This window comes from Bufo bufo, chromosome 6 (assembly GCF_905171765.1).
Source record: "Bufo bufo chromosome 6, aBufBuf1.1, whole genome shotgun sequence".
NCBI classification, from domain to species: Eukaryota; Metazoa; Chordata; class Amphibia; order Anura; family Bufonidae; genus Bufo; species Bufo bufo.
Genome location: NC_053394.1, coordinates 95663006 through 95687630, shown reverse-complemented (window position 1 = coordinate 95687630; position 24625 = coordinate 95663006). Strand labels below are relative to the sequence as shown.

At 41.3% G+C, this 24625-nt stretch overlaps 1 protein-coding gene across 8 annotated transcripts in view; it reads left to right on the top strand.

Moving 5' to 3' along the window:
• ANK3 (ankyrin 3) overlaps positions 1 to 24625 on the top strand; it is a 753651-nt gene that overhangs the window by 657251 nt on the left and 71775 nt on the right. For 7 of the 8 annotated variants that reach the window (XM_040437293.1, XM_040437301.1, XM_040437297.1 and 4 more), the window contains 3 exons: positions 7956 to 8058; positions 13668 to 13774; positions 23862 to 24083. In XM_040437293.1, coding sequence (XP_040293227.1) covers positions 7956 to 8058; positions 13668 to 13774; positions 23862 to 24083 — 432 coding nt within the window. Of the gene's footprint in view, positions 1 to 2006; positions 2019 to 7955; positions 8059 to 13667; positions 13775 to 23861; positions 24084 to 24625 lie in introns of all 8 variants that reach the window. The other variant, XM_040437299.1, reaches the window with a different exon arrangement.

The window sequence follows — 24625 nt, the reverse complement described above, 5'->3', positions numbered from 1 at the left end:
TGTCTGAAGCCTTAGGGTCCTTTTACATGAGCCGAGGTTTGGGTCAATTATCAGAAAAGAGCACTCGTTTCGCTCCCTGTGTGAAAATTCCTCCCAACACCTGACAAACAAGCAAATACTAGCTATGCAGCATCTAAAATCGTTGTTTGTCTGTAGCATGGTTCATTTCTGATTATTGCCCTGGTCTAGCTGACAGGCCCTTAGACTTAGCCCATCAGTTAGACCATATTTTAAGTCATGTATAGCTTTAAAATGCTTGTCTTCTCAGCACCCTCTGCCTCTCCCTGAGTGCCCTCCTCTCAGTCCTACAGCACTGTGAATTCCTAATTAAAGGGTTTGTCCGGGTTCTAGATATTGGTAACCTGTCCTCAGGATAGATCATTAACAGTGATGAGCGAAGTATTAAAAAAATGTATTCAGCTGCTTCGCCGAATTTTACAAAAAAAGTCATGATCATGAAGAGCCGACCGTCGCCATTTTGATTAAAGATTTAGCGCGAAATCACGTTGTAACAGCACCCCGGGCATAAAAGGGGGTAAAAGCCGTTTAAGAGATATTCCCTTTCCAGATGCAAAGGCAGCTACTAAAGACACCAATCTCCAGAACTGGAAACCATATGAATGCTGCATACAGCCAAATAGGAAAAGCCATATGAAAGATTTACACTCCTAGCAGTCGAATTGGAACAGCCTACAATCCCCCCAAGAACGAGACCAAGCTCTGTGTTCAGGGTAAAGCAGTGGACAGCCAGAGCTGTGTGTTTATTGTTCTTATATACACATTCTTACACATTAGTACCACCCACAGGGTTTTGTAAAACAACCAGTAACCCCGTACAATACACAATAGGTTAATGTAATTATCACAGGCAGGAGAATACACAGTTTTACACAATGTCTTCTGTCCTGGAGACAATTGGGAAGTAATCCAATATATCTCCAAGGGCAGAGGCAAAACTCCATTAGCCACATGGTAGCAAAAGACAATCAAAGACATAAGAATATTTAACTGTGCAGCTATTGCATAAAACATAGACATTTAACATATCCCCAGATAGCTCCAGTCTGAGTGCATATTATTAGGTGAATGGCACTCAGACTACACGGATACAGTTCAATTCCCATGGAGCCAAATTCTTTCACATAGTCTTTGCAGGGGAAAATCAAGCGTTTCAACATGGGACCATAGTCTAAAGGAAGCAGGCGGGCAACCCGGCTTCTCCAATGCAATGTGGCGAGATTGGTCTCGTCACACACGTGAAAGCTTGGCAAAGTCATACGTGCACAGATTTAGTGCGAGATCTTCAATCAAGATGATGGCGGCCGGCTCTTCACACTCAAACGGATGAGGTAAGTATGTTTTTTTTTTGTTTTGTTTTTTGCTACCACAAAGCACGAGGAAATTCAGATTCGTGGTGAATCTAATTTTTCCTGAAATTCGGATAGAACTCCACTTTGTGGAGTTCGATTCTCTCAACCCTAATCATTAATATCAGATTGGTGGGAGTCTGACACCTAGCACACTCATCATCACCAGAGCCAACACAGAGAACGGAGCCAGAAGTATAAGCTCTCTACTGTGCGGTGTCTGCTGGCTTACTGCAGCTCAACCCTCATTCTACTTACCTATACGTAATCTGACCCTGGATATTACACACCATACACCAGATCATCAGTGTGAGACTTCACAGCTGAAGATACCTTATACCTAATGTGTTTCATTGTTGCTTGGGGAAAGCCTTCATTCATCAAAATTTTATTCTGTTTTGTAATTCTTTTACATATCAAGTCATAAATTTCATGTTATACACATAATATCCTTTATAAATGTCTGTACAAAGGTAAGATATTGTATTAATGGTAGATATACAGGTATTCTGTGTATACCATGTGCAGGAAAGTCAGTGATCCAACTACTTATTCACTTATAGTTTTTTTTACATTTGCTGCATCTGATTATTTTATTTTACTTTTTTTCCTTGTTCAAAATAAATTTCTTTAAACTAGTCCTAAAATCAGGTAAGAAGGCATGTCATCCATCGTTTCAGACTGTTACTTTAACTTTTGCTCATTGTCATTCATATTAGTCATTATTGTGTTGTGGCGTGGCAATTCTTTTCTTTATTTTTTTATATTTGTAAAGTTGTGGTTTTTATGTTCTTTACATTTGTCCCATTGCTGGGGGAAAGTTATTTTCTTTCATCATAAATGGTTTGAAGCAGCTTTTCCTGTTTACTAATGTTTGGATTGTTTTGGAAAATCGGCACTAATGTTAAGATTTCATAATTGGGTTGAGGCCATTTTATATGTACATTTTTGGAGGCTAATTTAGTATTTAGTTTATCTGAGCCTCTCTTTTTGTAAGGACCAGTGAGGTAGTCATACTTCAGTCATGGTTTACATCTATTAATCTAAGCTTTGGCCTGAAATGTGATAAAACTGCAAGCCCCCACCTATTCGCAAATAAGAAATACCACAGCTCTGTATAAGGCCCATCAAAGGAGAATATCCTGCAGGATGATTACCAAAATTATAATAATTATATATAGTGTCAACATTATCAGAAAGAGAACACTGCCCATAAAAGCTTCCAATTCAACCCTTTCATGCACATGGGTATAACTGTATGCCCAAGGTGAATGAGGAGTTCATTGAATGGGGTCCATGGGCTGTGTCTGCTTCCTACATAGTGGGTGCCAGCCATTTTACACAGCCACCATCCGACAGCAGTTGCTGTGATCGGAGATTGTGCCTAACCCGGCCATGTGACCACTAAGATGCTACAGTCAATAGCAACTGCGGCATCTAATCAGTTAGATAGATGGAGGGGGCTCTCTCTGTCATTCAGTCGGCACCCCCACAAAGCCATCACGGCTTACCAACTGGCTGCAATGGCAGGCAAGTGCTTGCTGAAGGTTCCACAGTCCTGCCAAGTTACTGGTCCCATACCCTGCCTTGGACCGGTGTAATAGCATGCTGGCAATATATAGTACAGAAGTATTACTGTAAATAGTACAAGCGATCAAATAGTACAAGCAGGTTCAAGTTCCCTAAAGCGACAATTTTTTTTAATCTAAAATCAGTTTAAAGTTTCTAAAAAGTATTTAAAAAAAAAACATTAAAAGTAAAAAAAAAAAAATCCCATTTCTCATACAAACATATTTGATATTGTCACATCTAAAAATGTCTGAAATATTAAAATATCAAGTTATTTATCACACATTAATGGCGTAAAAAATAAATAATAAATAGATCACCTCAATCCCCAACAGAATGGAATAAAAATGATCAAAAAGTTGCATGTTCCCCAAAATGATATCAATGAAATCTACAGCTTGCCCAGAAAAAAAAAGCCCCCACACCTCAGTCGAAAGAAAAAAATTCTAAAGTTATGAGTGTCAGAATGCTGCGACTCAACACAATTTTTATAATAGAAAGTTTTCCATTTTTTAAAAACAGTAAAACATAATAAAAACGATATGTATTTGGCATTGCCATAATTGTACTGACCTGCAGAATAAAGTCGCCATCTCCTTTATAGAGCATAGCGCCATAAAAATCAAACCCAAACGTTAGCGGAATTGCAGTTTAGGGTCATTTTTTCGCAGTTAATCGTATGGGACATTAAGTGGTGATAGTTAAAAAAAAGTTACAATTCATTCCCCAAAAGCCTTCATATAGCTAAATCATCCAAAAAATTAAAAAGTTATGGCCCTTGGAAGGCAAGAAGGAAAACATATTTTCCAAAATTAGGTAAATTAGAAGTTCCAAAATGGGCAACAAAAAGCCCATTTAATGTCAAACTATGGAGAAAAAATAAAAACAAAACAAGGCTGCAAACTAATAATATCACAAAATCAGCTTTTGAAGAATTCTTACAAAAGAGCATCCCTTCTGGTAGCAATGACAAGACTTACCGTAAAGTCCTACATGTCCATACTTGCAAAACAAGGCCACTTTCACATTGGCTGTATTTGGTCATATTTTGTCTTTGTAAGTCAAAACCAAGCATTGGAAGTCCTACATAGAGAAAAACTACTATGGAAAGATCTGCACCTCTTCTGTGTTTTGGCTTTCAAATACTGAATGAAAATTAAAATCCTGTCACAAGCATATTAAATGTAGGCCTAATGGACAAACTTATGAGAACATTACAGCAGCAGTGGGACCAGGTAGCCAGCATGCTGTGAAATTTGTTGCTGGCATCAAGCTGCTCCTATGACCAGGTTCATAACTCGTCAGGAGGCAATATTCAGCAGATATGCCAAAATATTCTCTCAAGGCACTCTCTCTATAAGCAGAGAAGGTACCTCCCAAAAAAGGATAGCCTCTCTACACATTTAATTCTAAATACATAAGGGAGCATTTATCATGTCTGCTATGCCTGTTTTGTGGTGTAAAAATGTCACAAAGAATGCCAACATGTGACATTTGGAGCATAGTTTTTTTGTCATTTGTTGATCCCCGCCACTTTTACAAATGGAGTGAAAAGTAGGGCAGGATTTTAGCTTAGAGCATCTCATTTATGATGTGCGAAATTTTAAAAAAGTTGCATCTCCACGCCAAGCAACCCCCTGGTGTACTTTTACAAACATAGGCCTACTCCACATCACACTTGCCTCAAATATATTATCATTGTGCTCTATTTCATAAAATTTGTGCAACCTCTCAAAGCAAAAGCAGACTTAAAACTGACCCCAAAGCCACCTCAAATGATATATTTTGGCATTCGCCTGAGATTTAAGATATACATTATGGGGAGGGGGACATACTGTATATCTTATATCTCAGGCAGATGCCAAAAGTGTGTCATCACCACTCTCAGGCACGTTTCCATAATACTGGCTCCTAATGACTGGATAAACTGCGCCCATACATATAGGCAGTGCCCAGAAATGACTGCCCTCACTGGCACAGACAAAAAGCAGAGCCGAATGAGTGGAAACTCAAGTGGCTGCTCTACTTTTTGTAACAACATAAAATGGCCAAACCCACAAAAGCCAAGCGTAGTGTGATTAAAAATAAATGAAGACAATTATTATACAACCAGAGTGTAAATTAGTACATGAAATGCTGCTTGTAAGTCTTAGTGTTCTAGTGTGTGCTTAGGAAGAAATGTCTGTGTAAGAAATATTGCCTAATAACTTACAAAAATGTCATAACCTACGTCTGATCATGAGACTCCCAAATCAGAATTGTGGCTGAATCCAATCAGATGTCCAAGATCACTGCTTCCTCACAGCTCAGCATAGGGCCCCGGTATATTCCGAAGTTTACAAGAAGGATATTTTTTTTAATGAAATATTAGATCTGTGATACCCCTCACCCAATAGAATGAGAGCTATCTTACATTCAATGGATTATCTGCCAGGTATATTTTCTGAGCAGGGACATGATGCTTGTATTCTACATGGCATATTTGCAACATAATTTTCTTTTAAACAATTTTGATAAATGATAAACTGAAGAATTGTTGCCATGCACTTCCATGCCATCCCTATAATACAAACCGTGTGCATGAGCAAAGCTTTTTTGTCTCCTTTGAATCCAGTCCTGGTTTTGGCTTCAAAAGGCATAGGGCAACCACACTGTATTGTTTTATTTTAAAGGCCATGTACACCGTTGGGGGTATTTTTTTTTTTATCATTGCATACTTACTCATTTTGGACAAAAAATCTTTTTTTCATTAAAAATGTTCAGCCGTTTCTGAGATACAGGGGTTAAAACTTTCTGTTTTCTTTGAATACTGTGATCTCATGTGTAGCTCTTATCTCTTGACCTCATAAACTTTTATTTAAGGCCTTATACACATGGCCGTTGCGCAGCCATAGCGTGCATTGGGGATCGCAATTTGCGGTCCCCAATGCACGGGCCCCATCTGTGCGGCAGCCGTGACGGATCCAGACTCATTCAACTTGAATGGGTCCGTGATCCGTCTGCACCATAAAAAAATAGAACAAGTTTTTTTATTTTTTTGCGGTGCGGAGGCAGACAGAAACACCACGGAAGCACACCGTAGTTCTTCCGTGGGGTTACATGCCTTCGTTCCGCACTGCAGCTCCGGATTATGGATCCATTCAAGTGAATGGGTCCGCATCCGTGATGCGGGGAGCACACGGCCGGTGCCCACATATTGTGGACCCACTGTTTGCGAGCTGCAATACGGGCCACGGCCGGCAATGGCCATATGCATGAGACTTAAAGTATAACTGTCGTATATTTTTTTTTTGGAGTATTGGATTGTGGTGATTAATATCACCTTGGTGGCCCTTTTTCCACTTTTCACTGTGTATTCAATTACCCCTTAATTCCGCATTTTTGTTCTCTGTACTGCCTACTTTTACCTGTGCTTAAAATAGGGTTGCTAGGCATGGTCCGTCTATCTGTTGAAGGACGGAGCACGCAGAAGCAGGCTGCGTGCAAGGTCACATTACTGACAGCCAGGGACTGTAAGTAAATGATTAAAGCCAGGTCCTCCCCAGCAGCTGATAACAGTGCCTGGGCTGTGTGCACTTCTCCCTGTCCCTGCGCTTGGCAGACGCTCCCTCACTCAGCAGAGCTGGAGAATGCAGAGTTGAAGCAGCGCACAACAGGGAGGGGAGATCTGCCATCTGCTCAGTGTATAAATGAAAGCAACATGTGGTAAGAGGACCCCTTTGTGCTGCAGGAGATTAACCCTTTAGGGGGGAGGGCTCTGGTTACTGACACTTTTGGGGGGCTATTGTTACTGGCTAGTGAGGGCAGGCGGGATTAGCCTCAGGGTGAGGGCAGTGGCGGCCATCTAAACTGAATAGTGAAATTGCAGTTTTATGCAGACTGGTTGCTAAGGGCTGAATCTTATTAAATATGGGGTAAGTCAGTCTAATAGTAACTGATACTGGAATATCATGTTATTAGTAACTACATATATGAAAATTGAAATTAGGGTCTATATGTGACAGTTATCCTTTAAGTCATATTCTTATCAGTTGGATAAGAATTGAGCTATAAAGAGTGTTTAGAAAGTGACAGCTTGCAAATAGACTGATTTTTAACCCTCATATCTCAGAAGCGGCTGAACATTTTTAGTAAAGACCAATTGAAGAAAATTACTTTTAGCCCGAAATTAGTAAACTGGAATCATTTAAATGCCCAGAAGGTGTTCAAAGCCTTTAAATGCAGGGTTTAAAACAAAATAGAGATATAAATAAATTCCAGATAGGGCAGAGAAATAAAACATATTTTCTTTTTTTTTCTTTTTACTGTAGACAGTTACCACAGAGCTAGTGAAGATCTTTCCATGTGATAGGCCTTGTTTTGCTACATCAATCTAAGTAAAGGAGGTAGTTAAAGTTATGTGCACAAAATGTATTAAAGGGTGTACTCTTCTTAAGAAATTTGGCACACTTTGCATTATCTGCAAGTAAGGAAGTAAGATCATAATTTTGGAGTTTTAATCATGGAATATTTAGCTTTAGGTTCTACGTGCTTGGAAACCCCTCAATTATTGTTCCCCTAGTCTATTTTTGCCACTGTTCTAATTATGTAAATAGTTGTGAAGTGCATGTAATCTTTTTGAAGACTAAGTATAATGGATTGAAGTGAGAGTGACCTAGTGAATGTTTAGTTTCATATGTTTGCTTTGTCTATTAGATGTAGGGTTTGGCTTGGATTCTGCTTATCATGTATCTTCCAGGGTCCCAATGAGCTGTTTAGCTCATATATATGTACCTAAAAATATTTTCTTCCTAGTAGCAAATTTTTCTCCAAAAGTTATATTATCCAAATCATTAGTGACAAACACAGTTTTTTTCATTCGAACAATTTTCTAAATTCATTGTTGCTCACATTTTTATCACATTTTTATCACATTTTATTTTGTTTTGCCCTGGAAGCTGCATTCATTGTTTCCTTTTTTTTCCCATCCATCTCATTGTCATCTGCGTGTACTTTGGTAAATTGTAAATGCAACAACAGCCTCCGCTCCTTCAGTTCGGATAGGTCCTACACACTGAACAGGAGTTCTTTCGCCCGGGACAGTATGATGATTGAAGAACTACTTGCACCTTCAAAGGATCAGGTACGTTCATGTTTCCTGCTAAAAACCTACAATATACCATTATGATTATGTTTTATTAGTAGTAATGACCATCAGAGAAATGTTTAAAAATGCGGTTGTCTGGTTTAGAAAATCTTTTGCAAATACCCTATTAGGAATTTTGTCAAGATGGGGATCTGTCAAGGGAGTGATCTGCCACATAAGACACTCATCTCTTTGCCATTGAATGACTCCAAAATCATGTCTTGCTGTAGAAGACCCATTGTGTCCATGCTTTACATTGAAATTCAACTGATTTCAATGAATTGTGAATTCAGAAACTTAAACTATGTAATACTTATTTTGTACTGTGGTGGCGCTGCAGAATAAGTGAGCACTTGATGTTAGGTTTCTCCACAGATCACAGCTGATTGCCAAGGATCCCATAACTTAAAAAAGTGAATTAAAAACTGGCAAAAGCATGACAAAAGCGGCATAGGTGAACAAAGCCCAATAATCATCTCTTGTTGAACAACGCTACTATGTTTTTAGATGATGTCATTGATGATTGTTAGTGTCCATTACATAAACACTGGGATTCAAAAATGAGCTTAGGTTAAGGCCTATTGCACACGACCGTATGGCTTTTTCAGTGTTTTGCGGTCCGTTTTTCACGAATCTGTTGTTCCGTTTTTTGTTTCCGTTGTGTTTCCGTTTCTGTTCCGTTTTTCCGTTCCGTTTTTCCGTATGGCATATACAGTATACAGTAATTACTTAGATAAAATTGGGCTGGGCATAACATTTTCAATAGATGGTTCAGCAAAAAACATTTTCGTATGTGTTCCGTTTTTTTTGCGGACCCATTGACTTGAATGGAGTCACGGAACGTGATTTGCGGGCAATAATAGGACATGTTCTATGTTAAAACGGAAAGGAAAAACGGAAATACGGAAATGGAATGCATACGGAGTACATTCCGTTTTTTTTGCGGAACCATTGAAATGAATGGTTCCGTATACGGACCGTATACGGAACGCAAAAAACGGCCAGTAAACGGAAAAAAAAAACGGCCGTGTGCAGGAGGCCTAATACTGATGACCTTTTGTATATATTCTTCAAATTCTTACTACATTTATTTTAGGGTATGTGTCCAAATTGTATATAATTCAACTTCCGATAGAACATATGTTCTAGCTGCAATCCACATTCAGTTTATCTTCTTGTTTATTAGCATTGTATACAGTCCTGGTGACCTTCTATTTATCCAACATGATCAAGCCACACATGCTTCTTACTTCATAAACAGCCCTCAGCTGTTCTTGCAGGCTTCAGGCCAAGGAGACTGAATGCAAAATGTGATAAGAAATATTACAAGAAGAACCAACACATACAATGCATTCCGAAAGTCTTTAGACCCTTTCACTTTTTTCATCACATTTTATGTTACGGTCTTGCTCTAAAGTAAAACAATTTAAGATTTCCTCCATCAGTCGTCAGTCAATACATGTTTGCACATTTATTAAAAAGGAAAAACTAAAATTTTGCATGGACATAAGTATTCCGTCCCTTTGCACACAGCCGACACAGCATAGGAGCAGCTTCGGGACAATTCTGGGAATTTAAGAGGTTTTACCAACCTAAAATATGCCTATATTAGATGTTTTCAGGCGCGGATTGTGGCTTTTCCCCGCTCATGCCAGATCTAAAAAAGTGGTTGTGGCATGGACGGGGAAAGGGACAGGCCGGCAGGCCCGTCTCATTCATCATTTTCTACACCTGTTTTAGGTGTAAAAAATTGTCTAAATGTAAGACAGCAAGGAAGCTGGCTTACATTTAGAAGCGGCGCTGGATGTGGCGAAGTTATGTAGAGGCCAGCGTCTAAAGCGCCCATCTTAAAGGGAACCTGTCACCTCCAAAAACCATCCCAAGCCACCAGCAGTACCTGAGAGTAGCCAGCAGTGTGTTTCTGATTATCATTTTCTTCCTGAAGGCAAATGCGGCAAAAGCTCTGAAAAAGTTCTTTTATCCCCTGAGCGCACGATTTTCTAGTCATGCTTGAAGTCAAGGGGGGAGCGGCTTCCTTGCTTCAAGTCAAGGTAACCGCGCCCCCTTCCCTGCGCCTTCGCCCGTGACTGACAGCGCTTATGCACGAGAGTTCGGCTGGCTATGCCGAACTGCCGGCTGTCAGTCAGGAGTTCTTCCTCACAGTCTCGAAAGTTGCTGCCAACCATTTTCTCCAATCTCAGGAAACTTCTAGCAGCTTGAAAAATTTAGCAATAGTGAGCAATACACGCATATTACATTGCAGATTTATCAAGAAAATAATGACTGGAGATTCTGAATTCTAGAATTTGCTAATTTATGGCGAATATTAGGCCAAAAATTCATGAAATATAGCGAAAACAAATATTGCCTATGCTGCTCATCACTAATAACAAAATGTGAAACAAGTGAAAGGGTCTGAAGACTTTCTGAATGCACTGTTAATATTGAGCTAGAGGTTGGTTATGTTCAAGGGCATGTGTCTTAAAAACCTATTTTTATTCACATTTTGCACAGTGTCCCAACTTTTTTGGAATTTAGTCGTATATATAATATACAGTATATAGAGAGAGAAAGAAAGAGAGAGAGACAGGACATAACACAGGACCCACCATTCCCAGTAGATGATTGTCAATGACCTTTGCATGACCTCTGCCCAGGTCACGCAACTTGCCTAGAAAACTCCCCGAAAGAAGTCAATGAGGTCCTCTCCTGTCCATTGTTTCTATGACCCATGGTGGCTGCTGTAAACCATATTCCTAAATGCTGTTAAGAACAGCTCAGACAAGATGGTTTCCCCCATAATCATGTTCAGGAAATAGAATAAAAAATCTACAATCACAAAATAAAAACAGATGACAAAAAAATGTCACTGTCTGACAGAAAAAACATACTGTAAGTAACACTTTCCCTAAAAATAATGCAAAACCTGCAATACAAGTCTAACCCTACATGTTATATTATGGATAAGCATCTCCTTTTTGCCTTCATTTCTTTTCCAAGCATTTGCCAAATTTGTTTTATAAAACTATTTGTTTAGTGGAAGGTTTAGCTCCTGTCCTGTGCGAGGTTAGCGGACTTCAGGACATGAAACAGCTGCAGAACCCTCAACAAGCACTCTTTTAGTGTATACAATTCAGTAACACACTCATTACAATTAGGTGAACTTTTTAATCCCTTTCGTCTTCGAAAGCCATCTGCTTTACAGAAGGTCACTGGCAATCCTGTGAGAAGCAAATGTCAGGTGTCTAAATAATACATGTACTAATGAAGAGGGGAAAGCGCTTGGCAGGAAAATGTTCACCTGGACTAATAGGTAATTGTGAGCCACTCACATAGCATTATCTGTGTTATGTGAGTCAATGTATTCAGAACAATAATGTTTCCAGTGCTAGGATCTGGCCAACAAAGGCTATACGCCGCGGAAACATTGTTCCATCTGCTTTCTTTTACTTGCAATACAAATAATGAAGTATGAGAGAAAGGCTTTACTACCTACATAGTGCAACTGAACATATAGAAACCATAAATCTATCATTGCTTTGTGCAAAATAGTACGTGAAAAGTCAATAACAATGGTATTAGACTATAAAGCAAAATGCTTATTCAATATGTCATATACTACAGTACAAGTTTAATTACCTTTTTAGATTCTTTGAATATGTTTTCTAAATTCCAAATACTAGTAGAAGTGGATAGAGATGAGTGAATCGCTCAGAATTCGAACTTTGATTCCACTGAATCGGTCTACCAATTTGATTTGGAGCCAAATCGATTCTACTCAGGGGCGGATTGGGAACTTAAAGTGGCCCTGGAAAAAAAAAAAAAGTGGCCTCATTTTGTTAAACTGACAGAAGGCGGGGCAACAAATGGCGGGGTCAGCACTAGCATAGCACAAAATACCGTCCTAACAGAACCATATACCACAAAGCAGCACAATATATTGCACTAAAAGCTGTCCTTGTGTTGTGGCCATCAGTAGATGCTATTTTCTGTCCTCCAGTTTTGTCTGATTAAGATATGGAGCAGGGGGCTTAGGAGATGAGATACGGGGTGGAATACATGAGTTTCTGATTCTCAAAGCAATAATTACCATTGAGAGCTCATTATGTACCCGGCCAGGGGCAGAGAAGAGGGGTTGGGCGGCCCCCTGGGCATCGGCCAATCAGGAAATTTCCCTGTAACGTCTATGGCCAATCCGCCTGTGATTCTACCTGAATCAAGAGAGCTCCAAATGGCCTGAACATTTGTGTACGACACTTTATTTTCTCTCTTTAGTGTCTCACTCTTTAGTAAATTTCCCTCTCTCTCCAAAATTAACCTAAATCAAATCACCAAAAATTTAGATTTGGATGCAACTAAAATTTTTACACAATCTGTGTTGAATTTGATTAGTTTAAAATTGAATAGCTCATCTCTACTAGTGGATGTTTTATAAATGTTGGATGCTAGGGCTTCTCTGAGATAGTGGGATCACATGCAAACTGTGGTAAAATCATGGTCATGTCGCAACTTTCTTTATTCCCTATGTGGAAAAACATTTCAAATCACCTTGCAACCCCTGCAATAATTTTGAGAGTCAGACATTTCACAGACCTTTTTTTCCATAAGGTTTTGCTGAGTGACTTTTTATCGCTATGGAGCCCCAGGCCTTGCTCTAATACCAAATTGGTTCACTTTGTGATTTGGTATTTTTATTTTTTTAAATCCCTTTCACACTATGAGGTTTTAGAAACTGTAGCAAGCTCCATTACTGGTGTTTTGTAGAGAAAACCCCACCTGTAAAGTACATGATTTTTATGTGCTACCAGACAATTTTCTTGACCTAAAACCACCTTCTTTAAAAAAAATAAAAATAAGATGGACAAATTCTTGGTTCTTGAGTGATCAGATCTTCTATGAGCTATTAAAAATCATTGTTTGTTGGGCGTACATTGCCCCATGTAAACAGAGCATGTGCTACTGACAAATGAAAACTGTATGGGGACCAACGATCCTATTGATTGTTCATCCCCATACTAACGATAACTGGCGCATGTAAACGATACATAATGAGTGCCACTCACCATGCTGTATCATCAGTCAGTGCTCACAACCAGGCAGAAAATCTGCCCATGTATGAGAGTCCGGCTTGTCCAGTATGTCATAGTTTGCTAATAACCCTGAATAGTCACTTAGAACATAGCCTGGTCTATGGGTATTTGGGCTAATAGCTGAAATGAGTCTGCACATTATTGTTCTGTAATAAGCAAGAACTGTCAAAATAAACATCACAGTCTAGTTATAAAAAAATAGTTATAGTTAGCATGTTGGGCCATCTTCCCCACACCCACAAATCCTACTTACATTGAGTCACCCATTTGATGTATAGTTTGGGGGAGTCCACTTGGTGTCTAGGATAAAGGGAGTACAACTGATTTATAAAGTTCATAAAGAAAGTAGTGCAGCAGTTTCTTGTTTTGCTTTTTATATAATTGGCCCTCTCTATCAGGTAAGCATTGGTAATGGTCAAGATCACTGTATTTTGCAGACTGTAGTCTTATGTATTTATTTCTTTACCATTTTAAGCCAGTTCTACAATTTACCACTTGTACCTGTCTCTGTTTCAGCACCTTTCTCTTACAAGAGAATTTGATTCGGACTCACTGAGGCATTATAGCTGGGCTGCAGACACTCTGGACAATGTTAACCTTGTGTCAAGCCCTGTACATTCGGGGTAAGTTGAAAACTGCATTGTGTAAACAAAATTTTTCTACAGTATATATATATATATATATATATATATATATATATATGCTGCCCATGTGGGTGTACATAGGGAATAACACTATTTCTCACCATTATATGACCTGTATCTGGCATTTTTAGCAGTTTTCCTCCCTGCATCTCTAATTCTAATCTGTCCCTGTGCTATTGATAGTAACTAGCTGCTATCATGTCATCCATACACTGCACATGGAAAGTAGATGAGATCTTTTATATAGAGAAGCAGAAGAGCATAGAAGACATTATAGAGAAATTCTCAGCTGTATAGATTTGAATCCAGGAGCAGTGAGACAGTAAAATCTTACTATTAAGCTGCCCATACCTATAGATCTATGTTGGCCAAACTTGTCAATTTCAGTTGACATTCTGATGTGTATGGGGCCTCCGGATTCACCCCCAACTGTTGATCTCAGGGGAGATAAGGATCAGGCACTTTGGATATCAGCTGCCCTATCCTTTTGTTCTCAGAAGATAAGCCACTGCCAGAGTTGTCTGCCAGGTTTTATTTTCCTCTCCCAATTCACTGCATACATGTGCATGCTCAGGCAAGAATGCGCCTGTATGAGAGGTTGAGATGAGACAGCGGTTGGCCATATGATCGTGTATGGCTACATTTAGCTGCTGAAGAAGCTCACTCCTTCTACCCCCATCCCTCTCAATAGACTTCTATGGACAGCTGTAAGTTGCTTCTTCAGTGACCTGACAATCTAATTGGTCTCTTGATATAGGTTTAGCAGAGAATTCAGAGAGAATGTTAGTTCAAAGGGGTTGTCCACTTTCTGATTATTGTTGACCAGTGTGTTTGTGATATGATTATACGGCACTTACTCATATAGCCTTTATTGAAATTCTGCACCATTTTCTATATTTCATAAGGTATACAAAGTCTTTTGTGCTGTCCACACAGAGGTCTTGTCCATTAAATGGCTGCTGATGGAGGGTCATGTGACCAGGAATATCATCCCTACGTGAAGTCTCCTGCATTCAAACACACAGCACCTATACTAAATTCCCAACAGTACAAGTACAGATGGCAGGTGCAGGGTATTTTAATGGAGGAGACATCACATAGAGGTGATTTGCCTGGTCACATGACTCTCCCTCAGCAGCCATTTTATGGACAAGACTGTGTGGACAGCACAAAAGACTTTGTAAACAAGGAAGTACTTTTTATAAAATATAGGACATGGTGCAAAATTTCAACAAAGCCTATATTAGTAGGTGCCATAAAATAATCTCGCAAACACATTGATCAACAGTAAGCAGAAAGTCGGCAACCCCTTTAAGGGGACGAGGAGAGCCTCATGGAGAAAGAAGTGGAGAAAGAAGCATACTGATGAACTATCCTCTGAAAACCGGGACCCCTACTGATCAGCTGTTTAAGAAGGCAGCGGCGCTCGCAGTAGCGCCGCAGCTTTCTTGCAACTTTTCCTAGTCCATGTGACAACACGTTCATCGGTCACATGGCCTAGGCGCAGATGAGCCTCATAGAAGTGAATGTGGCTGAACTGCGATACCAAGCACAGCTGCTATACAATGTACGGCACAGTGCTTGGTAAGCAAGGAGAAGCCCGCGGCACTCATGAGAGCTGATCAGCTGATTGGAGGGGGTCCCAGGTGTCGATTCGCCGGTTCGGCGAATTTCTTGGGAAAAATGTGGTTCGATCCGAATTTATTTGCGGCGAATTACGTTAAAAAACTGCTATTTCCTGTCTGCAGAGAGCCTTTATAGTGGTGTAGACTACTGTGCCTTGCAGTAACACGCATAGGAAGTCTGCTTTGGTAGTGAAATAATACTGTGAGTCTGTATGACAAGCACATGACAGGCGACGCACTTAGAATCACTGCACACTTTACTTATTTGGGCAGTCACGGGGCCAAAACTGACCAAATAACTCAAGTATGAACTCAGCCTTACAGGTCGATGTTAGCGCCAAGAAGAAGTGCACTCCTTTTACACGGTTGTCAGCTGATTCCACATAGATGTCTACAGAACCTGTTCTATTGGAGAGGGTGTCAGCAGTAAGTTTGTGTTGACGTCATTGATTATTTTGCCCTTCCTTGATCTGTCAGAAAAATAACCCACAAAAAACTGATCTTGTCTATGAAGCATCCGCCTTCACTCGGTCGGCATTTAGTCAGTATTGCTAATGCCCAAAAAAACAGGAGTGGATTCAAAAGAGAAAACACGTGAACTGAATATTTGCATGTCTTCTGTGTTTTGTACCCACTCCTGCTTTTGGCTACCAAATCACAAGCCAATTCTGATGGGACCATACAGGCCTTATAGCTGCTACACAGACAGGATCCGTTGTGCGTCTCATTTTTCCTTCCTTCTGACAGATCAGAAGAAGGGTCAAATAAATGATGATGTCCGCCAGGCTGAAAGGCAAAATAGTGGCCCAGTCATGAAGTGGGGAGGGTAGGAACAGCATGATAAGTGGCCCTATGACATAGTGGTGAGGTGGAAACAGCATGAGGAGGCCACAGAGTGGCCCAATGACAGAATGTGGAACAGGTGGCAGCAGCAACATCAGGAGGAGGCCACAGAGTGGCACAATGACAGTGTGGAGGTGGCGGCAGCATCAGGAGGCCACAGAGTGGCAAGGTGACATAGTGTGGAGGTGGCAGCAGCATGAGGAGGCCACAGAGTGGCGACGTGACAGTGTGGAGGTCACTACAGCATGAGGAGACCACAGAGTGGCAAGGTGACATAGTGTGGAGGTGGCAGCAGCATGAGGAGACCACAGAGTGGCAAGGTGACATAGAGTGGAAGTGGCAGCAGCATGAGGAGACCACAGAGTGGCAAGGTGGCATAGAGTGGAGGTGGCAGCAGCATCAGGAGGCCACAGAGTGGCAAGGAGACATAGTGTGGAGGTGGGTGGCAATACCATTACCCGCTGAAGATGGTGGGTGAAAGAAGGAGCACTTGGCATCAGATGTGTGGCATCAGGCGGGTGACAGCATCAGAATAGTAGCTGAGGCAGGTAGCCAGAAGAAACCGGTCTCTTTTGTCAAAGTGTTAGTGTGGCACCATGGTGGGTGGAAATCCTGGCTGATCCACGCCTGATTCATCTTGACAAAGGTCAGTCTCTCCACATTTTGGGTGGACAGGCGAGTTCTTTTTGGGGTAACTATGGCCCTTGGCGCACTAAACACCCGCTCTGATACCACACTACTGGCCAAGTAGGACAGCTTTTCCAGGGCAAACTCGGCCAGTTGCGGCCACAAATCCAGTTTGGCTGCCCAGTAGTCCAGCGGATCTTCAATGACGGCTGGCAGGGTGCACTCCAAGTATGCCACCACCTGCTGGTTCAGGTTCTGCTCCAGGTCTAGATGCTGCTGCTGGTGTATTTCTTCACTAGATGTCTATGTAAAAGGTTAGTATTTATTAGCACCTTATTATAGCAAAACCATAAAATACAGAATAAAAAATTTAATTGTACATATAAAAATATATAAAAAAATATATATATAAAAATAAAAAACCTTGACTGGTTACCATACAGTACGGTGTGTAAAGTGTGGATAGCAGACACAGGTCACTGAACCAATGAGGTGGCTGACATCCACGTCGTTCACACCAACATCTGCATATATGCACCAACATAGAAGTATTCAGCATATATACGCCAATTCCTTAGTTGCTTAGTAGGTATAATCTTTCTTAATCTGACATAACTGTAATGAACACATGAAGTGTGCCAGTATATTTCATAGAATTAGTTGGCCTCCCCAGAGCACTTGCAGGGGTTAATTGAACTTTGAATCCGCTCAATGATTAAAAGTTAGGACGCACTACCTTATCTCCCCTCTGTATCACTCATGGAGGTCCGCACTTGGCTTACCACGTGGCTCGGATATTCAGAGCTTGGCGTCTCACGTGGGCCGGCGCAGCTCTTTCCTAGACAGAGCGTAGAGCGGGCTTCCTTGTCTCCCTATCTCTCCAGTGACCTGTGTCTGCTATCCACAGTTTACACACCGTACTGTATGGTAACTAGTCAAGTTTTTTTTATTTTTTTATATATATATATATTTTTTAATATATATTTTTATATGTACAATTTCATTTTTTATTTTTGTTCCGGATTTTATGGTTTTGCTATAATAAGGTGCTAATCAATACTAACCTTTTACATAGACATCTCTGGGTGGTGTCATATGGTGAGTGCCTGTCAAAATTGTTATTCTAGTTTCTTCACTAGGCTGGTGGAGAAAGCTGCTTATCAGCGACTCTAGACTCAGGCTGCTGCTGATGGAGTTGGTACTGCTCTTGCCACCCCACCCCTCCCCAGCAGCCATGGCAGCCATGGCAAACCCTGTTTTATGACTTCTTACTTTCACACTTGCGTTTGGGGTTCCGCTTGTGAGATCCGTTTGAGGGCTCTCACAAGCGGCCCGAATGGATCCGTTCATCCCCAATGCATTCTGAATGGATAAGGATCCGTTCAGAATGCATCAATTTGGCTCCGTTCTGCCTCCATTCCGCTCTGGAGGCGGACACCAAAACCCTGCTTGCAGCGTTTTGGTGTCCGCCTGGCCGTGCGGAGCCAAATGGATCCGTCCTGACTTACAATGCAAGTCAATGGGGACGGATCCGTTTGACGTTGACACAATATGGTGCAATTGCAAAGGGATCTGTCCCCTATTGACTTTCAATGTAAAGTCCCCCATTGACTTTCAAGGCATCGCACAGACCTGTCACTTACCAGTAGGAGGAGCGCCGACCGGCCACAGACAGCCACAGACATGTAAATATAAGCTAAGTAACCATGGCAGCCAGGACTGCAGTAGCGTCCTGGCTGCCATGGTAACCGATCAGAGCCCCAGCAATTAAACTGGGACTCCGATCGGAAATGCCGCTCCGCTGCCACCAATGATGGGGGGGGGTTGTTAGCCTGTGTCTACTGCCACCAATGCTTTTAATACTGGGGAGGGAGGGAGGGGGGGCCGCACTGGCCACCAATGCTTTTTATACTGGGGAGGGAGGGAGAGGGGGGGGTCCGCACTGGCCACCAATGCTTTTAATATTGGGGAGGGAGGGAGGGGGGATGGGCGCACTGGCCACCAATGCTTTTAATACTGGGGAGGGAGGGGAATCTGGCCCTTGCTGCCTGGCAGCACCGGATCAGGGGTCTGAGACCCGCATAATTAACCCCTCAGGTGCGGCACCTGAGAGGTTAATTGTGCGGATCACAGCCCCCTGTAAGAGATCGGGTGCTGCCAAGCAGCAGGGGGCAGTCATGTACACAGTTCTTAGTATATTCTAACTTGAAGCGTCCCCATCACCATGGGAACGCCTCTGTGTTAGAATATACTGTCGGATCTGAGTTTTCACGATCGTGAAAACTCAGATCTGAAAAAGCTGTTATGCAGACGGATCCGCACTGAATGGATACCATCGTTTGCATTTATAGGTGCGGATACGTCTGTGCAGATACCAGACGGATCCGCACCTAACGCAAGTGTGAAAGTAGCCCAATCTCCATGTGACATAATTCAAAAATACTCCAGTCAGTGACTAGAGCAGTTTTCAATCTAGGCTCACGGACTGCCAGAGGATGTGCCTAATTTATGACAAAACATTCTCCTCGTCATAAATTAGGTGCATCCTCTCGCAGTGCGGAGAGGGGGGGGGGGGCTATCAAAGACTGGAGCAAAACACACATCTCTGATAAATGACCCTGTTAGTTTTTCCTCTAGTACTGACGGTATACATTTAAGTAACGGTATCTGATGTGAAATAGTATGTGGCGCGGTAGGTTTGCTCTTGCTGACATTAACTGCTGAACATTGCTGAATCTGAGGTGTTCTCTTTGTGCATCTGCTTTACAGCAGGAGTATGGATATTCTGTCTATACCTGATGTACCTTTTGTATTCTATCAAATAGGACATCCTTCATCAGCAATGTCTTATATAATTTTCCACATCCAGCTATATGTCAATATCAATGGCATACATACCGAAAGGCAGTGCATATGATTCCTATTGGGCATGACATCGAACTTTGCCTGCTTGCCATGCACAGATGCTATTCAGTTTAATACTAGCTCCCCCTAGCGATAGCTGCTAGAGATGACTGAATCGCTCAAAATTCTATTCCGGTTTGACTTGGCCAAATTGTTCGACTGATTGTTCCCGAATCGAAAGTGCTCAAAATGGCCAGAACATTTGTACATGACACTCAGAGGTCTCATAATACACATATATTGTTAATATGTAGGGAATTTTGAACCTAAATCGGTGGCTCGGTGGTTAGCACTGGTGGTTCTAGGTTTGAATTCGACCAAGGACAACATCTGCATGGAGTTTGTATGTTCTCCGTTTGGGTTCCTCCAGGTTCTCCAGTTTCCCCCCACACTCCAAAGACATACTGATAGGGAACTTAGATTGTGAGCTTCATTGGGGACAGCTTGATGCTAATGTCTGTAAAGCGCTGCGGAATATGTCAGCGCTATATAAGTGCATAAAATAAATAATAAATAAATACGGTAGAGTACGGTGGGGATTAAGGCCAGTTTCACACTAGCAGTAAGAGACCCGGCAGGCTGTGTGCAGCGGTATTTGTCCGGTCGATTCTCTGCTTATTTGCCAGGTTGCGGCCGGATCTCTTCTGGACCCCATTCTAGTTAATGGGGCGGGGGGCAATCAGGTACCGTCCAGCAATATCGGACCAGAGAGCTCCGGCAGGCTGTTCCCTGCCGGATCTCTATCACTAGTGTGACACTAGCCTAACGCAGTAGTATAAAGTTATATTGGGACCTACTTTGTGTTTTCTTGTGTTTGCCTATGGTTTCAATGCTCATAAATTCTCAGGGTAATAGGCAAGCAGTGCGGCTGATATAATAAAAATAAAAACTACCTAGGCAGCTGCCTAATATTTTCTGCTAGTTTCCCCTATATACCGCTGTACTATAGGACTGTAATTTGGGAGATGATGGGTGCTATGAGTGGAATCCTTTCAGACTAGGTGCTAGAAGATCTTCATTGCTGCTTTTAGCTATGTGTTGTATAGAAAGAATTGCACGCTCATGCTGACTCACATGTTTTCCTCCTTTGCTACCCATGCAGTTTTTTATGCTGATCAGTTTGTCGCTCGCTTTTAACTGTTTATATGACTATTTTTCCGTTTTGCTTTTCTATATTATCTTGCAGCTATTACTCTTCACTTCCACTGTATGATGCAAGGTGATAATGCTGATTTGTGTGTGGTTGTGACTATTTTCTGGATGTAAAAGTACTAACTCGGTTTACATTGCCGCACTTAGACTCACTGATTATTTCATGCAACTACAGAGCTGACTTTATTTAATGTGTAGACACAAAGCTTGAGATGCATTGAATGTATATGAATGTATTGTGGTTCTTCTGGATTAGCATGCTGCTATAGAATTACAGACTGCAAAATTGATGTTCTGGATTGGAGAAGCACCATAACATTTTCAGGCAATTATTAATGTAAAATGGGCCATCAATATCTGAATGGTGGCGTGGTGAATCCCTGAAGCGGTGCTACTCTTCCTAGCAATACTATCAGTACAATGTAAACCAGGATGATGGGTGGTGCCCAATAGCATTAGTATTAACTTCTAATGACCACTACAATATAGTGCGAACACAGCCTTACAGCAGTTTAGTTCATGAAGGCAAAATGTAGTATGACGGCCATTCAGATGGACTCTACAGAGGGTCTATGACATTATGGCTTTAGAAGGCATTAGGACATAGGCAGTCTTAATGAGACAACCACTTTAAATGGGTTGTCCAGGATTTTAGTTTTGACAACCTATCCTCAGGATAGGCCATCAATATCTGATTGATGGGGGTCTGACACCCCTCACCCTTGCCAATCACCTGAGTAGCTCAGGTGCAGGAACTTCACAGCTTGATCCTTTGTAATAGTGGATGGAGATGGTTACTACACTCTGCTCACGTTCACTTCAGTGGAAGCAGCGCTGCAGTAACCAGCTCTATTCCCTACACAATGGACGGAGCTGTGTTTTCTTGTGTCGACTTCTGGATCTACTGCAGAACATCTGATTGGTGTTGTCACCACCAGTCAGATATTTGATGGCCTATCCTGGGGATAGGCCATCAACAGTAAACTCCTGGACAACCCCTTTAAAGATCCAAGTTCTCAGATTACATCCTTTCTCAATGAAAAATTCTGAATTAAATGTCTTAAAATAGAACTTAAGACATTGTACCAAGAGTACACTGTACCCATTGACTTTATGGGTATGTTCGAGACACAAACACAAAGCCCATGGATTGGTTTTTTCTTGCTTAATTTAGCAGTCACAATAAAGCAGAGCTGTTTTACTGAGCCAGTCACAGGAACGTCTGAGACACTTCGGATTCACATTACACAGTGCTTGGGAAAACCTGAGGATATCCCATAACCTGAAAGAGCATTCCCTCATGAAATAAACCGGTTTATATCAAAGGAGCTTTGTGTGCCTCATACAGGCAGGGCTTGTTTGTGTTCACGGTAGCCAAATGTCACCAGAAGATCTGTGTCTTGTTTCATTGTATGAGAAGGAAAGAACCGCTGTCGTAATCAATGATGGGCAAAGTAAGTCTATGTCCAGGCTAGAAGACTCTCCAAGTTTTATTCAATAGGAAACCATCTGAAACGTTCTGTGTGCTTGATTTTCAAGGCTTCCTGTGCTGCTCTCGTACTAAAGGCAGGACTGTTGAAAAGAGAGTCCCCTTAAAATTGTGCTTATAGTGGATTTTACACCCAGTAACATCTGATATGGTGTACAATAAACCTTCTTCGAAAAATCTCCTTGACATTATGTGATCCTTCCTCATTTTTTATGTGCTACGACAGGGATGAACATCCTAGGGCACTCCAGCTGTGGTGAAACTATAGCTCCCATCATGCACACCTGCATGGCTGTTGTCAGAACTCCTATAGAAGTGAATGGAGTATGCTGGGAGTTGTAGTTTCATCACAACTGGAGTTTTCTGACCCCTGTACTAGGAGATGCTTCACCAACACCTATGGCCATTAACACATCTCCAGGCCACGGTCCTTGTCCATCCAGATTTTGCATTCATCACTTATATGAAAATGAGACATTGATGCTTAAATTGAGTGTTCACTTTTTAACATCGTGTTGTTTTAGGCATAAATTCTGTACTGATTAATTTCAAATACATTATTCTACTGATTGGGTCCTTATTCTTCAATGATATGGGAAAAGGTCTGGCTGCCCTCGGTCACCACTAAGGCGATCTTACGGCTTGCTATTTTATTATTAAGTTCAGTGTATGAACAGTTTGCATTAGGCTCCTCAACTCCCCCTAGTGGTGGCTGCAGAGAGAATATTCAGGGATTGTCTAGGATTTTAATATAGAAGACCAATCCTTAGGATGAGCCATCGATGTTAGATTAGTGGTAGTCTGATTCTCCACACCCCCGCAGATCATCTGACTGAAGAGGGCATGGCGTTCTGGTGAGAGCTTTGGCCTCTTCGTTGTTTAACAGAGACAGTGTCATGCATTTTGTAGTGGCCGTATGTGGTACTGCATCTTGGTTGCAACTTTAATGGGACAGAGCTACATGTAGTACCATGCACAGCCACTCAAGAATCTATGGCACTGTGCCTCATAACGAAGAGGCTACAGGGCTAGATGGAGTGCCAGAGCCCCTTCAAACAGATAATTGTTGATGTGGCAGGAATTGGACCCTACTGATCTAATAAGGATTGTCAATCCTAAGAGTAGGTCATCAATATTAAAATGCCAAACAGCCCCTTTAACATTTAATTATATGTCTATACGGCAAGGCTGACTTCTGTGTCAGAAAAATGCAGCCCTGACCCCCTAAAAATAATTAATCAGAACTGGATTTTGGACTTGAATTATTACATTTGCATGACAACCCTAAGTTATGATTCTTGCACAATTGACCTTTTCTGGAGTGTTTAAAATGATTAGAACTAATCATAGAAACTGCATGAATAGATATTATAATTATTTGTCCCCATAACAATGCTCCTTACACTAGAGGTTCTGTTTCTAACAGTTTTCTAGTAAGCTTCATGGTGGACGCCCGTGGTGGCTCAATGAGAGGAAGCCGGCATAATGGCATGAGAATTATTATCCCACCAAGGAAATGCACAGCCCCAACCCGTATTACCTGCCGCCTGGTCAAGAGGCACAAATTAGCAACACCACCAATGGTAGAAGGAGAAGGATTGGCAAGTCGCTTGGTTGAAATGGGCCCAGCAGGGGCTCAGTTTTTGGGGTAAGTTACTTTAATATACATTTTTATATATTTTTTTAAAATTATTGTTGTAATTTACAGTTTGGAAAAAAAGCTTCCTTACCATGATATCAGATGAAGCAACCTGTTCAAGCTTATTCCATAGTGACATCTATACAGTATAACCCTAGGGGGCAGTTGTTTAATTCTTTTTTTTTGCCAAATATATATTGTAGGAATATTTCTATTGTTTATTACGTTGTTTTATTTCTATGTATGTAACAGTAAAACAATTCAGGAGAAATTATCCTTACCTGTATCAGTCTCAAAAATCAGTGAAGGCTCTATCTGTAAAATGTTTTAGTTGGTTGATCATTGACCTTATGCAATTTGATTGGGGAGTACGGAAATTGTTTCTTTGTCCTTTTCTGCTGTTTTATTATGTAGATTATTGTGTTCTCTATCTGTGACTCCATTTCTCTGTGCATCAGATCAGTTTAGATGACTATGATGGGACTGCACTCTCGCAAATTTTTTTCTTTGACCTGTATTTTATGGGACTGCTGGGACAACCAGTAGCCTTG